Here is a 17,028-nt window from a genome sequence, read left to right as displayed (position 1 = left end):
TGATATACAGAAGATATACAACAGATACATTAAAATTAAAACTGAATTTATGACAGTAAGGAAGCCACAAAAGTGTTTAAACTGTTGTTTGCTGAATTGATTATATTGTTTTTGTTTTAGTTACAGTAGTAATAAGGAGGCATTGAATATATGCTTTGCTTCTCATTTGAACACATTAACTTAGAGATATGTTACAAGCAATTTTTAAATGACACTAAGTATGTATATAAAACACCTACAAATAAAGTGAACATCCATCCAATCATTTTCTTCTTATCTGAGTTGCTTTGGCAGCAGCAGGATATTCCAGATGTTGTTTTCCCCAGCAACATTTTCCAGTTCTTCTTGGGGGATCTTGAGATTTTCCCAGGCCGGATAAGATATAATCTCTCCTGTGTGCTCATGGGCTACCCTGGGCTTCTTTTTGACTGAGCATGCCAGTAAGACCTCCAACAGAAGATATATAGGAGGCATCTCGAGATGCCTGAAACATCTCCGCTGACTCTCTCATGCAAATGAGCAGAGGCTCTGATCTAAGCTCATTACCAGTGTGTGAATGTGAGAGTGAATGAATAGTGGTATTGTAAAGCACTTTGGGTGCCTTGAAAAGCGCTATATAAATCCAATCCATTATTATTATTATTATTATTATTACCAGACAACTTAGGCTGAGGTTAGAAACCATGTAGAGGAATTCCATTTCAGTTGCATGTATCCACAGTCTAATTCTTTTACTCATTTCTCAGAGCTCATGGCCATAAATGAGTGAGTTTTTGGAATTTTTAACTTCTCTTAAGGGAAAGTGATGACTGGATTTTTACAATAGCGGTTACTCGAGGTGGATGGTAGCACTTCTGCTATTGTTTTTTAAGCCTTTGTTACTGTTGCAATCAGTCATAATATTCGTCTACACCTAGTACATGTTGTCTACCCCAAGTATATATATTTAAGGCTCGGGGGAATGATGTTGCTTGGCTATTTATTCAAACTGCATGGACCTTAAGTAAGTGAATTTTATTTTATTTTCTTAATGATGGCAAAAAAAAGTGATGACAATTGTTCATATTGGCTGAATATTTAAAAATCATTTCTGTTCGAAGTAACTTAAAGGGCTGAAGGAGAAAAGGACAAAAGAAGAGCACAATAACAGTGAAGATAACATTGGAATGAAGATAAAAGGTGCCCAGTAACATGGACACAACTCTTCCCTGGATAGATGAAACCTGTGAAGGACAAACAGTGTTTCTGGTAGTGACAGGAGAGCAGTCAGGATAATCAGACAAGCCTGCCCATAATGATAACTGAATGATGAATTAAGCAGGATATGGCACAGACAAATAATGTGTTCTTCATCATGTGGCAGACTTCAGTGTGTTGTTTTTTGTTGATTTTTTTGAATTTGTGTCACTTTTTTGATGAATAGTATCCTGTGAAGTAAGATAAATCAATTATATTTCTGTATTTCCATAATAGTGACGTGTGTTCTTATCAGTAAACAAAAACACGGAAATTTAAACTGTGACCAACTGATGGTAATCATTTTGTTTCAAGTGTGTAATCAACCAAATAATTTCTACATATGTTAACAACAAACTGCCTCATTAAACCTCATTAACTGTACTGACTGTACAGTCGATGTTATACCAATAATCCATCTTTTATTATTTTTTTTGTCTATTACATTGAAGTCAGGAAATGGAACGAAAACTTGAAACCAATGTTTAGTTTTCATTTGTTTTTGTTTTTTTATTACAGATCACGAATCCTTTGGAACAAGGTTCCAAGGAGACAAAACATTTCTTTGAGCATTCAATTTGTTGAAAACAACTGAAACTGGCTGTTTTACAGCTGATCAACAGTTTCGGACCACAGTCCTTTAAAAGGCCAAATCTTTGCAAACATGTGGATTCATTATTATTTTCCGTCAGGTAGTTACAATGTCATAATTTTCTGATGGTAAAGGCAAAAAAACGTCCCCTTTTTGAACGTGGTCGGGTTGGGTCTCTCACAGCGCACAATCGCTGCTGAGGTCGGATGGAGTAAGACAGTCATTTGGAATTTCTTCAATGATCCTGAGGGTTATGGAACAAAAAAGTCAAGTGGAAGACCCCAAAAGATTTCACCAACATGGGACATTTTTTTCTCTGATGAGAAAAAAAAATTAACCTTAATGGTTCTGATGGTTTCCAACGTTACTGGCATGACAATCCCACAGATCCCACCTGAGATGTTTTCTACGTGGCACAGTGGAGGGGACCTCTTCCAGGAGAATAACATCACTCTTATGGAACATCCTGCATGTTCTGTTCCCCTGATCTAAAACCAATTGATAACCTTCGGGGATGGATGGCAAGGGAAGTTTACAAAAATGGACAACAGTTCCAGACAATAGATGCCCTTTGTGTGGCCGTCTTCACCACTTGGAGAAATGTTCCCACTCACCTCGTGGAAACGCTTGCATCAAATATGCCCAACGAATTTGATCAACAGTGATCAACAATAACGCTGGAGCTACTCATTACTGAGTTCATGTTTGGAACTTTGATTTCTTTTTTTTTGGCGGGGGGTTACAGGTTTTTTTTGGAGGTGTGGTCTTAAACTTTTAATCAGCTGTAAAACAGCCTGTTTTAGTTTAAGTGTTGTTTTTCAATAAATTGCATCCTCAAAAAAATGTTTTGTCTCAGTCCCATTTCTTGTTGTTGCATGTTGAAGCTCTGATTTTTTTTTTTTTTTTTTTACCTGATTTTGGTTTTTTGGGTTGTTTGTTTTTTTTGCCATTTTTCAAGTTGTCTTAAACTTTTGATTAGCACTGTATTCTTAAAAAATATTTATTTTTCCTTTGTCGTTGATTGCATACTGTGTTTTGCTACTTTGTGATTGCCTTCCTCATTCTCATTAGTTCATCTCATTTCAGTTCATTTAATGTGCAGTTAATTCTCTCTCTATTAATTTCTGTGTTCTTTTTCATCTGTCAGTTTACTGTCCATTTGTTATACAAGTTCTGTACTGACCTTTATAAATCCTGAATGTTTTCCAGGGTTAGCATAGTAAATAGGACAAACTCCAAATGAGAACTTTGAGTATTTCCATGTTTTGTTTTGTTTTTTATAAAGTCTCTGTAATGATAGAGTTACTTTGAATTACACAAGTAACAAGTTTTGTCTGTTTTTGTTGTAGCCTCTCAAGTTTCTGACTATGTTTTCTTTTTCTTTTTTTTTATCTCTCTAGTTGGGTTGTCAAAGGAAGCACGAGGAAGTCTGACATCTTTGTTGGTTCAGCCCATCTCTGCCCTCCTCGCCAAGACATTGCTGTCATCGCCATCCACGGGCCAGGAAGGCTCTTGTATTCCTCTAGCAATGCCTCCCAATACAGGTAAGCACACAGACTACAGGAAACCAGAGTTGCTAATAATGTCTCATTCAACAGAAAGTGTTTTCAAAAGTATGAGGGTTTTTTTTTTTAATTGATAAAAACAAACCAGCTTCAATCACAAGCGAAAAGTTACAGCATGCATGAATGGGGCAGTGTATGGAGCACATGAGTGACACAGCTTTAGGACATGTTTGGATTAAACCAGGCATTATGATCAATGAAGCATTGTGCTTAAAAGCATAGGATATAGATTTATCAGTTCATCTAGGTTCTATTAGTCTCCCTTATCCTTAGGGTGCCTATTGTGGCTCGCCTTGTAATCGGAAGGTTGCCGGTTCGAGCCCCGGCTTGAACAGTCTCGGTCGTTGTGTCCTTGGGCAAGACACTTCACCCGTTGCCTACTGGTGGTGGGCAGAGGGCCCGGTGGCGCCAGTGTCCGGCAGCCTCGCCTCTGTCAGTGCGCCCCAGGGTGGCTGTGGCTACAATGTAGCTTACCATCACCAGTGTGTGAATGTGTGTGTGAATGGGTGGATGACTGGATATGTAAAGCGCTTTGGGGTCCTTAGGGACTAGTGAAGCGCTATATAAATACAGGCCATTTACCATTTCATTTACCATTGTGAGTTTAGGGTCTGTGTCTAGAGCTTGCATTTTTGTACTGGATCTGTCTGTCTTCCATCCAAACCACTCTGTTAGGACAACTTTCTTAACCACTGCATATGTATATATAGCACTCATAGTTGAAAATAGTCTAGTTAGACTCACTGAGTGAAAAAGTTACACATATAACTTTTCTAAATTGGACCTCTGTGATCCTGTGGAAGCTTCCAACCCTACTGCTGTTGAGCTCTCATTACATTACTTATAGATTTTAAATAGAAAACATTATAAATGTTATTTAAGGTAGAGCAGCTTGATGCATGAATGTAAAAAGGCAGAAAGGAGTATAAGAGGTAAGAGACATATAAGGAGGATTATGTGACAGTCATGGTGGAGATTAAAGAAGGGACTGATTCATTACTATAGCTTATTGTTACTGGTTCTTTTTAGCTACTAGTATATTACCCAAAGTTTATGGTGACATACAGTTTTAGTTTAATCATTATAGGAGCATGTTTTGTGCTGATGCTTAAACATAGGTTGAGAAAAACTATGATGAGCTATTTATGCTAATTAGCAGTAACAAAATGTTGTATTTGCTAGTTCAATTCAATTCAATTTTAATTATACAGCGCCAAATCACAACAACAGTTGCCTCAAGGCGCTATATATTATAAGGTAGACCCTACAATAATACATGCAAATCCAACAATGATATGACCCCCTATGAGTAAGCACTTTGCAGTGTAAATGTCTGAGAGCAACATAAAAGCTAGTTTTGTAAAAGTAATGGCAAAAGATGTGTAAAACGTTAACTGAGAATCCATCACATTAAAGAAGAGACAAAAGAGATAAAGGTCAGAATGACACCCCTAGTGTTGACCTGTCAGTAGGCAAATACATAGAGAAAGTCAATAATTTCCTTTGTGGAGCGGCTGCAATAAAAAGGGAAAAAACCCTCTTTTAATATAAAATCATCCTGGGCTGAACTGGATTCACGTTTGATGGCCATCTGCCTCAACTGATTGAAGTTAGGGAAGAGCAGAGACAGAGGAAAGCTGAGCACTTAGAAGCAATAAAAAAATATGTCAAATATCAACCAGTGATTCTATTTACTATAGCAGGTAGGGCTGCTTGATTATGGCAAAAATGATAATCACGATTATTTTCACTAAAATTGAGATCTCGATTATTTGACGATATTTATTTAACCCTTTAAGACCTACCATAGAACCAAGTCCGCCAGAGCTTATATTATTTTTTTTACATGTTGTAGTGCCATTTGTGGGAGCATTTCAAGTTGCTATACATCAATACAACTGTTATAGCCCATATTTTAATAATATGTATGCATTAAGTCCATAGTAACTACATTAATTGCAAAAAAGTGCAATAAATTACAAAAAAACCTGAAAATCGTTTTTGTTTTTTTTACATATATTTCTACTTGGAGAAATTTAAGAGGTTTATCCCTCAAAACTTTAAATACAAAAAAGTTGCAAAAAATAGTTTACAACAACAGGAAATTTATTTTGAGTGTCTTCATAGTTTTATTTTGGAGATACAGCAATTTTTATATACTGCAGGAAAAACAAAAAAACAATCCTATGATGCAAATTTGCAAAGAAAACAGCATGTGCATCAAAATAAACTATTTCCAGCAGTGCAATAGGAGTTCTAAGCATCCCAGAAACTATTCAGAAAAGTCAAACAAGGCCTACAAGTAAAAAACTACATTTTTAGCGAAAATGACATCACTTCCTGTTTCGGGCAGGAAATGGCGACATGCGATAGTTCTCGCTGACGGCTGTTTCAATGTGGGAAGTGTTACGAAAAGCTGATCGGATCGGCAAAGCCTGTTTCTGGAATATTATGTTTTTGTTCCTGCAAGCGCTTTTTATGCAATTTTTGCAAAGCTTTATGTGGAAGGAAACCATGACTGAGGACAAGCTGATGGCATTAGATGTAAGTTTCATATGCAAAAAACACAATTGCGCTAGCTTACATGGTTCAGGTTCTACAGCAGGGGTGTCAAACTCAAATACACAGTGGGCCAAAATTCAAAACTGGAACAAAGTCGCGGGCCAACGTTAATATTTATTGAAAAAAATCTTCCTCCAGATATAACAAGGAACCTTTTCTTACAGACTCAAATAAGTTTTGCTGAAAAACTGAATATGGAATAAGCAACGCTTAATACTGAACGATATAGAACTTATATAAACATATATAACTTAATATTGCACACATGCAAAATTGAAATTCCAATTAAATAACATATCACTGGAATGCATTTCTTAAATAAAAATTGTATTTGCAGCCTTCTGATTTAAATTTTAGCAGTAAACTTTTTCCCCAGGCTAATAATAAATGTAAAAATAAAATAACAATAATAAACCACTTAACTAATAAAAATATCATTAAACGTGAAACCATTCAAGCCCATGTCTGGGAGTAGCAAGACAAATTGCACAAAGAAAATGGTAATTATAGCTCAGTTTGCTACACACTGATCTACTCTGATGCGTCCAAGCCAGATACCTGGCATCTCTTCTTGGATGCTAGTTCCTCAATGTCTGGGCTCAGGCTCTGAGCTGAGGAAATCCTCAGGATCGAGTGAAGGTGTTCATCGGTCAGACGTCTCCTGTGAGATGTTTTGGCCATCTTCATTGAGGAGAATAGTTGCTCACATAGGTAAGTGCTGCCGAACATGGAGAGCATCTGAGCAGCGTGGGTGCGGAGCCCAGGCATTGTGTCAGGGATGAAATGTGGAAATTGCGAAGCGCCCACAGCATCATACTTTGATTTCAGCGTGTCACTACACTGGAGTTCAATCAGCTCCATTTGGAGGTTTGTTGGTGCTTTTGCCACGTCAACTGCAAAAGGATTACTGAGAAGTTCAAATCGACATTTCTGGGCGTCAAAGTCGGCAAACCGCCGGGTAAACTCAGTACTGAGTACACAGAGTTTTTCAGCAAACTGTACGCATGGGAACACAGCAGTAGAGATTTGCATGTTCATCGTTTGGCAGCAGGGAAAATGGCCCAGGTTTCCTTGTAGCATCTGATTCTGCCACAGGCACAATTTCGTTTTAAAAGCCCTCACTGCAGCGTACATATCTGTGATGATACGCCCCCGTCCCTGAAGCTGCAGGTTCAGCGCATCGAGATGGCTCGTGATATCACACATAAAGGCCAGCTCACACAGAAACTCTTGCTCCCTGAGCTCAGCTGTGTCTTGCCCTTTGCTTTCCAGAAACTGAAATATTTCCTCGCGTAGCTCGAAACATCTGTTCAGTACTTTCCCTCGGCTTAACCACCTCACCTCCGTGTGATACGGCACGTCTCCGTATTCCGAACCACACTCCTCAAGAAAAGATTTGAATTGGCGGTGATTCAGACCTTTGGCTCTTATAAAGTTAACTACTCGTGTTACTGCGGTCATAACATGTTCCATCTTTAGGGCTTTACCACAAAGTGATTCTTGATGTATGATGCAGTGATAAACAGTCAGCTCACCTGCACAGTTCTCCGCTCGCATCTTCTCCCGTACCCTGCCCACCAGTCCGCTCCTTTGACCACACATCGCTGGTGCACCATCTGTCGTTAACCCCACAAGTTTTTCCCATGGCAACTTCATTTCAGTTAGACATTTGGAAACCTCTTCAAATATTTCCTTCCCTGTGGTTGTTCCATGCAGCTGGGCAGTATCAGAGGCGTCGCTGCTCTCATCCACAGCGAGGGAGAATGCAACGAAACTGTTTCCCTTCTCCATCAGCTGGTTATTTAGATTGTTGGCAAGTTCACGTGTGCGATCAGCTACTGTGTTTCTGCTCAGGCTAACATTTGAAAATGCTTGCTTTTTCTCTGGGCACACAACGTCGCAAACTTTCATCATACAACTTTTCACAAACTCTCCCTCACTGAAGGGCCGGGCTGATTTTGCGATCTCTGCTGCCACAACAAAACTAGCTTTTACAGCAGCCTCACTTTGTGATATGGCTTTTTTGAACATAGTCTGTTGTGAAACAAAACTTCTTTTCATCTCTTCTGCTTTCCGGCGCCTTTGAGTCATGTCCAGGTCCTTGTACTTCTCTTGGTGTTTCGTTTCATAGTGTCGTCTAATGTTGTACTCCTTGGTTAAAGCCACATGAGCTCCACATACAAGACAAACAGGTCTGTCTTTTACATAGGTAAACAGATATTCTGTCTCCCACCTGTCCAGGAAGCTCCTGTTTTCGTTCTTTCTTTTCGCCATTTTGGGAGAGGTAGCGCGGCAGTATTCGCGCGGTTGCTATGACTACAGTCAACAGAGGAGAGGGCGTTAATGGGTCCTGTCCTGACTGACGCGCCAAAACGCCAACAGAGCATCCTGGGAGTTGTAGTATTAGCAGTACATGCGCTGCTTAAGACCGGCGGGCCAGCTCTAATAGTAATTTGGTATGGCCTCGCGGGCCAAATGTAATTAGGCTGCGGGCCAAATTTGGCCCGCGGGCCAGAGTTTGACACCTATGTTCTACAGGGACTCAAAAATAGTTACACAAAACAGAGTGTGCTGCTCTGACCGGCTTTAAAGGGTTAACAATAACAATGTATTGAATAATGACTTTAAAAAAAATAATATAAAATAGTGTGCAAATACTGATAACAGTGCAAATGTTTGCAATATAAAAAATAAATGAAAAATGTAAACATCTATGTTTAGTGATGTAGCAAAGTTTACACACTGTGTCTACTTGATCCACGTCTGACTCGCGAACCCATAATGTTTCCACACCACTGAAGTTTTTTTTACCTCTCTTTTCAACCAACGGCAGTCACTCTCCTCTCCAAATAACTTCTGCTTAGCTTTCCGAGCTTCCCTCGGGTCCTCTTAATTGTTGTGACGCATGTTCGAAATGCAGAGCGGAGCAGCGCGAGAGTAAAGCATGAGGGAGGTGCTCATAATCGGCACAGTCATTTTTAATGACCGGTCCGTGAGTTGTTTGGTACCGGGCCGCGAGAGTTGAGGCTCAGGTGTGAAATTAGAGATGGCACGATACCACTTTTTTATGTCCGATACCGATACCGATATCATAAATTTGGATATCTGCCGATACCGATATGAATCCGATATAGTGTTTTTTAATCAACAAAACTGTTTTTTAAATATCTTGCTGCATTTTGTATAAGTTCATACTCAAGTTTAAAACAACAACTACACTAAAGCTATTCTGTTATACCTGTATGCAAAAAAAAAAATTTCATAGTTCAGCAATACTGATCAATCTAATAAACTTAAACCTACACCATCCTCCCTATTCTGGTATTTTAAAGAGTACTTAGCATAAATATTAAGCAACCTAACTAATAGGGTTCCAACTCCCAGCAACAACAAAAATAAAAAAATAAAAAATAGGGAACCACCCCTCACGCTCCACCTCATGATGCTTAATCGACGTAATCAACCTTAATTTGATGCAGTGTGAAAAAAATGCACAGAAATCAATTATTTTTCAAGAAATATTAAATAGATTCAACATCTTTCTTCAACAAAATTGCAGACTGCACAGATGGTACCTTCCCAAAGGGAAAAAGTACTATAGCTTACTAGGGTATATATATTAGACTTAATAGTTACTATATACAGTAATTGACTTCTATTCATTTTACATCAAATTAAAACTTTGGGTGTCAGATAATTATTTATTAAAAGCTAGACATTTTAAATGAGAATAAGAAAGAAAAGTATGTCTTTGTGCCCCCTTTTCCCTGTTAATGCCCTATCGGCCCCCCTGGCTAAACTTTGCTAGATCCGCCCCTGCACAGTTACCAGCCGTCAGCTACGTAGAAAAAGATCCTCGAGTAGAAAGTAATATTAAATAAATTCTAACAATAGCTGATCAAGCTTAAACGTGCTGCTGTTGTTCAGCCGCTGGTTTACTCTTTCTGGTGCAAAGTGGGCCAAAAACAAACTAGAGAGACGGACTCGCGACAGAAAAGCCGATCAGCTGATCGTTAAGCAGTTTCATGATTGAAGTAGCAGCAAGAAGAGGCAGTCGTTTGTTAAGCTTAACGCAGGAATGCTTTACATTCAGAGATGGACTTACACACTTGCTTTACTTCTCTCGGGGATAACTTTGTCGGAGATGAAATGCTGGGTTGCTAGCGAAGCTCCAAATGCTATCCAGACCACCGACAGGTCCCGCATGCCACAGCCGCTCTATCACGTGATGCATACTGCTCCGACGTGCTAACGTTCTGAGGTGAGTTACAGCGTGTTGCAAGTTTTGTGAGGTGCTTTCGATATTTAATGGATCGGATTACATTTTTTATTTTTCTCCGATATCCGATCCAGTAATTTAGGTCAGTATCGGACCGATACCGATACCTAATATCGGATCGGTCCATCTCTATGTGAAATGTATGGTTTTCAGGGTTTTTATCGGTTTTCAGCGTTATTTTGTTATCGTTTTGATCGTTAAATCTGTTTTCCTGGGTCTTTTCACGTGTGTTATGAATAAATCTTCTTTTTTCGGTACCGGTACTAGTTTTATTTTGTTGTATTTGTCCGTGACACCTTAAAGGCCAGTCCGTGAAAATATTGTCGGGCATAAACCGGTCCGTGGCGCAAAAAAGGTTGGAGACCGCTGGTGTAGAGTATATTATCAACTGTCCTACAGATGTCCTGCTGCAATCCAATTACAGGCTTTGCATGGATCCCTTTCAATCATTTTGAGTCCAGTATCAGGGCATGTCACAGTCTGTCTATAATTACACTAAAGACATCTGTCCTAGATTTGATTCAGACTAGAGCTGAAAAAAAATTATTTGGTTTAAAAATTAGCTAATCAAAAGAAAAATATTTAGCTTAAAATTTGAATCAATACATATTTAAAACATGTTTACATGTTCAATCACAAATCATCTTTAGTTCGGGTTAGTTACTTTAGCTCTGGCTTTTCTTCATCACTTGACTGGATATTAGCCCCTGTTAAATAGAAGAAAGAAGTTATTTAACAACATGAAACTGACTGCCAGCCAAAACATTTTCAAATGAAATTAATAGGTCCAGTGCTGAACTAGAAATAATTTGGAAAATATTTATTAACTGCTGGATGTTTATTAATTTATTTCATCATAGATGTGGGGATATTTTTTAATCACAAGACAGCATTAAACAGAGACGTTTAAAACAAACACACAAAAGGCGCATAAAGTTACATAACCAATAAAACATAAAATAAAGTGTTAAAAGAAAGTCTAGATTTGAAATGCAAGAATAAGTGTGTGAGATGCTGTTTCTGCAGCACTCACATGGATAACCTTCACCAGCACCTACCCATGCTTGCATATCAGTCACACTCTATGGTGACTCATGGAGTTCATAACCTGGAATTTCCAGCAAACATTGCTTGGTTAACTCACAGATGTGACCCAAATGCCTCCTCACCACTGCAACTCTAAGGTTTTGTGGAAGGGTTTAAAAAGCAGCATGTCCTGAGCGAATCTTAAGTCCTTTGTTTTTTATTCTCTATATGTTCTCCATATGGAATACATCGTCATATCATTTTATAGAATTTACTAATCTAGATTTGCAATTAGTACAAAATTTGTACACTACATTAACAGCATTGAGGTCATAGTCAAACATATCTGGTTTAAAGGATAATTCATAGTGGGTTTTGGTACCTAAAGATTTTACATGCATTCAGAGCATGTGAAAATTTTTTTAATCAATCACTGAACTGTCTAAAAATGATTTTACGGTAAATTTACTTACTTAGAATTGGAATTTAAATTGGTGACTGAGGGCTTCTGGAAGCCATGAACAAAAGCATAATCTCAGAACCAGTTTTAAAACGGTTAATGAGTTGTATTGTGTACAGTATCAAAAAACAAGTAAAATCTGCTATAGACGGAAAAAAATATTGAACCATACAAATATGAATCCACTTATTCCCATCCTAAAGTAAGACACAAAACAGTTACTGATTTGGAGTTTTAGGCCAGAATGAACAAGCGTGGCCTACATTTTCATTTTGGCTTGCATGGATAAGAGAAACTTGGGAGAGTTTTGAAAATAGTCTACCTGTGTGCATCGTCATTTAAAAGAAATGCTTCTATCTAATCTAAACTGAAAATCAAAACGTAAATAGCAGCCTTATTATAACAAGTTGCACATTTATGTTACTGAAAGTTGAAAATTGTTCAAATTTGATGGAACCCAAACAAAGTGCAACAATGCTGCAGCCATTTTTAATAGTATTATTTGAGACTCTTAATTTTGAATGTGCCAGAACTATGAAAAATGTTTCCAGACAAAGAGTGTCTAGATTGAGTGCTGACATTTTTTAGGTTTTATTTCTGGCACTCTGGTTGATTTGACAACACCATGTCTGGTCGTTTTTATTCATTTTTCACTGCTGTGCAAAAATTCAGTTTTTCAGAATAAGACAGCTATAGAAACTGATAAAAGAAGTTAAATTTGAGGGGCAACAGGGGACCTGATCCATTATACTCTATATTTTATATCACCTGTTACTACAGCATTGTATTTCTATACAGATTAACTGTAATATAATAGAATAAATAGTTTGAAAGACATCATTACAACAGACCTCCTTCTGCTAAAAGATGCAAACAATATAGGCAATACATCTGAGCAAAAATAATTTTTTCCAAATGTGATAATTAGGCTGGTGCTGAGAGAAAAGAAACAGAAACGGAAGAAAGCAATCAGCGAATGTCAAAGAGGCTAAGAAGCTCATAAAAGAAAATATATATGAACACTACTTGCAAGTAGTATTTAAATGTTTTAATACTGCTGTGGAATGCTATGCAATGTGTGTAAGTTAGATTGCTAATGATGAACTACATTTTTCTGAATAATTCTGATTATAACTAAAAATATGTTTTTGTACCACTATTTTTTTTTTTCAAATATGACCATCATTGCACCTGTTAGTGGGTGGGACATATTAGGTAGCAAGTAAACAGTTTGTGTTGGAAGCAGGAGTGAAGACTAGATAACTGGGTCAGAGTATCTTGGAAGCTGGAGGTCTTGTGTGGTGCCCCCAGTCTGCAGTAGTCAGTATCCTTCAAAATTGGTCCAAGAAAGTAACAGTGAAGTAACTGTGACAGTGTAATGGGTGATCAAGGCTCATTGTTGTATTTGGGGAACAAAGGTTGGTCCCATTAGATGAGCTACTGTAGCTTCAGTTACCAAACAGTTTAACGTTGATGGTTGGGTGTATTTGCATCAATTTTTCTTGTGAACACATGGCATCAGGATATATAATAGGAAGGAGGAGGTAGTGTGATGCTTTGGGGAAAGTGCTGCTGAGAGGTCATAGGTCCTGCCACGTGGATGTTACTTTAGCACAAACTACCAGCCTATGCATTGTTACAGACCATGTACGCCCATTCATGGGAATGGCACTCCCTGATGGCTCTGGCCTCTTTCAGCATGATACCACGAAGCAAAAATGGTTTAGGAATGGTTTGAGGAGAACAACGCATTTGAGGTGTTGACTTGACTTCCACGTTTCCCAAATTTCAGTCTAGTCAAGCATCTGTGGTATGTGCTGAATAGAATAGAATAGAATAGAATAGAATAGAATAGAATAGAATAGCCTTTATTGTCATTGTACAGAGTACAACGAAATTGGAGTGCCACTCCCTTGGTGCAAGTTTCAATAATAAATATAAATGTAAAATATAAAAAGTACAAAAAAAACAATCGTAAGTACTCGAACAATAGTATGTACAATATATACAGGATAGCAGCATTAATATAATGACAGTATGAATAGCAGCATAATATAATGACAGTGACGGTATGGAATAGGTTCAATTGTTTTTGTGCTTATTTACTACGGTGATAGCTCTGGGAAAGAAGCTATCCCTGAATCTGTTTGTCCTGGTTTTATGTGACCTGTACCGTCGGCCTGACGGTAATAGTTCAAACAGTTGGTTGCTGGGGTGAGAGTGGTCCTTGATGATATTGCCAGCTCTGCTGAGGTACCGAGAGTTTGCAGTGACCTCCAGGCTGGGCAGAGAGCAGCCAGTGATCTTCTGGGCTGTGTTGATGACCCTCTGCAGTACTTTCCTGTCTGCAGCTGAGCACCCTGCATACCATGTTGTTATGCCGTACGTTAGGATGCTCTCTATGGTGGCTCTGTAAAATGTCACCAGCAGCCTCTCCTCCAGGTTGTTCCTCCTGAGCACTCTCAGAAAGTGGAGACGCTGCTGGGCCTTTTTAACCACCGCTGTAGTATTTGCAGTCCAGGAGAGGTCATCAGATATCTGCACGCCCAGAAACCTCATGGAGTGTACCCTCTCCACACAGCTCCCGTGAATGTAAAGTGGGGCCGGGTCTGCTCTGCCCTTCCTGAAGTCCAAGATAAGTTCTTTAGTTTTTGTGGTGTTCAGTTGGAGGTTGTTAACTGAACACCACTCAGTCAGTCTGTTGACCTCATCTCTGTAGTCCGACTCATCCCCCCTTGAGATGAGTCCAATCACTGTGGTGTCATCCGCGAACTTTATGATGGTGTTTGAGAGATGGGTAGGGGAGCAGTCAGATGTGTAGAGCGTAAACAGGAGGGGACTCAAAACACATCCTTGTGGAGACCCGGTGCTGAGTGTGATGGTGCTGGACCGGTGGGGGCCGAGTCTGACAGACTGTGGTCTATTTGTCAGGAAGTCCTTGATCCAGAGGCAGATGGGGGTGGAGAGTCCCAGGTGAGACAGTTTCTGGACCAGGATCTCCGGGATGATATGATTGAATGCTGAGCTGAAGTCCAGAAAGAGCATTCTCACATAGCTTCCTCGGTGCTCCAGGTGACTCAGCGCAGTGTGGAGCGCTATGGTGATAGCGTCCTCGGTGGAACGATTTGTCCTGTAGGCAAATTGGTGGGGGTCCAGAGTGGGAGGCAGACCGGCCCTGATGTGCTGACAGACCAGTCTCTCAAAGCACTTCATCACTACAGGCGTAAGTGCAACAGGCCTGTAGTCATTTGGGCTGGCCACAGCTGTCTTCTTGGCGATGGGGATGATGGTGGAGGTTTTGAGGCAGGGCGGGACGGTGTTTGATGACAAGGAAAGGTCGAAGATTTTAGTGAAGACTCCGGTCAGTTCGTCAGCACATGCTCTGAGAACCTTTCCATGTATTCCATCAGGACCTGCCGCCTTCCTGGGATTCACTGACCTTAGAACACACCTCACTTGGTGCTCCCTAAGTGTTAGTGTGCCAGTGCTGGGGGCGGGTGGAAGTGGTGTGGCAGCTGAGGGCTTGGTCGTCTCAAAGCGGGCGAAGAAACGGTTTAGATCCTCAGCCAGTGAGGCATCAGTCCTAGATGTTGCCTGGTTATTGCTTCCGTAGTTGGTAATGTGATTGATCCCCTGCCACATTTTTCTGGGGTCGTTGTCAGCAAAGTGATCTTCAATCCTCCTCCTATAGGCAGCCTTAGCTTTCCTGATGCCTCTACTCAGGTCTGCCCTGGCCGCCCTATTTGGGTCATTCCTACTATTCGGTGCCATTTCAGTGTGATCACTCTTCATCAAAAAATACAAAATTTTGAATTCTTTTAACATTTCATCTAAAAGAGGGATTTTCAACCTATAAGAAAAATGTATTGGTCCAGCTAAGGATATTATATTATAATATTTTTTAAAATCAAAGTCTTTACCCATGACGTGCCAAATGTCCACCCTGTTACAGGACATTCAATTTTCTATTAATAACTGTTTTGAATACACAGTTATAGTAATATTTACATTTTCTAAAAGCTACAATGTCCCTTTTTAAAATCTGCAAGGAAATTTCAAGGAAGTATTTTAAACAAGCATTATATTGAAAGAAGACAGGTTCAGTTTTAAGACAGTGTAATTTCAAAAGATTGTTTTTAGATTCAAAGGGAATATAAAAAAAAAATTGGCTCCATTTTTAAGTAACTTAATTTTGCTGATTCATTCCCTCCCAATAACCAAAGAGACATGCATTATGTTTGTTGATTTGATTTAATTAACAAAAGAAACACACAGGTAACAGGGTGGACATAACATCAGTGACAAAAAATACCACCTTAAAGAAACTTTGAACACCTTCACCATGCCCGTCCAACCAACACAGGTAGATACATGTCCACATTAAACAAGCAAATTTTCACTGTACACCCAACATAATGAACATTTTTCTCACACATTTTACCTATGCAACAGACCAGCAACTCCAGTTTTTTTCAAGGAAATCCCACACTTTCCTCTCCAGCTGAACTGACCTCTTATTCAAAGGTGTTGGTTCTTTCATCAGACACACAACCTGGTCATCCCTATACCAGGTTATGTCCTCACGTGGACTTGGCCAGTGGAACTTGTTGGTCCCGTTCTTGTGCATGCATTTCACTTTAACATCCTCTTCAACCTCCAGAATGATTCCTGGGTAGGGTTCACCATCGTAGTTGATAATGCACCACTGACCAATATGATCTTTTGTGATGTTCTCAGGCCGGGTTGGTCCCTCAGTGCAATGTGGACTTGCCTCTTGACTAAGGCTTATCTCCTTCAGGCCATAGCATTCACAGTCTTTGTGCCAATCACAAAGACAAGGGCTAGTGCCTTTGGCACTAGCCCTCTGCTTTCTTTTCCTTTCTCGCCACTGCTTTCTCTGTGCTCTCTTCTGTCGTTCACTGAGATCTGCCACTTTCCCTTCCTCTCTGTCCTTTCTCCACTTCTCTTTCTCTTTATTGAGATATATCTGTCTTCTCTCAGGGTCAGCATCACGACGTGCTCGGTAGCGCCGCTGCTTCTCCGCAGCAGACATTGGTGCCATTCCCTGAAAAATGTATACTATTCAAAATCTTCTAAAAGTGTATATATATACAGGTTAATAATAATTACTAATACACACTTGTATAAATAACCCTAAACACTAAACTTCTATCATCTTACGTCACCCCTGTTACCATGTCTCCCCCCCTGTTACAGTACATAGCAATAACAGGGGTGACGGTAACAGGGGGGAGATTTTATGCTAAACTTAGCCATTACTACTAGTATGATGAACAACAAGCTAGTA

General features: G+C 39.4%; 1 protein-coding gene across 1 annotated transcript in view; it reads left to right on the top strand.

Annotated features, from left to right (window-relative positions):
- The window catches only part of naaladl2 (N-acetylated alpha-linked acidic dipeptidase like 2), a 526,866-nt gene that overhangs the window by 331,462 nt on the left and 178,376 nt on the right, over nt 1-17,028 (top strand). The window contains exon 11 of the mRNA XM_085263600.1: nt 3,229-3,372. Within this exon, the coding sequence (XP_085119726.1) occupies nt 3,229-3,372 (144 nt within the window). The remainder of the gene's footprint in view (nt 1-3,228; nt 3,373-17,028) is intronic.

This window comes from Mchenga conophoros, linkage group LG23 (genome assembly GCF_057382185.1).
Source record: "Mchenga conophoros isolate Kocher_MC1m ecotype Shallow Benthic linkage group LG23, M_conophoros_male_GT1.1, whole genome shotgun sequence".
Lineage (NCBI taxonomy): Eukaryota > Metazoa > Chordata > Actinopteri > Cichliformes > Cichlidae > Mchenga > Mchenga conophoros.
The sequence above is the reverse complement of the archived record's forward strand: the minus strand, read 5'-3'. Positions and strand labels throughout refer to the sequence as shown.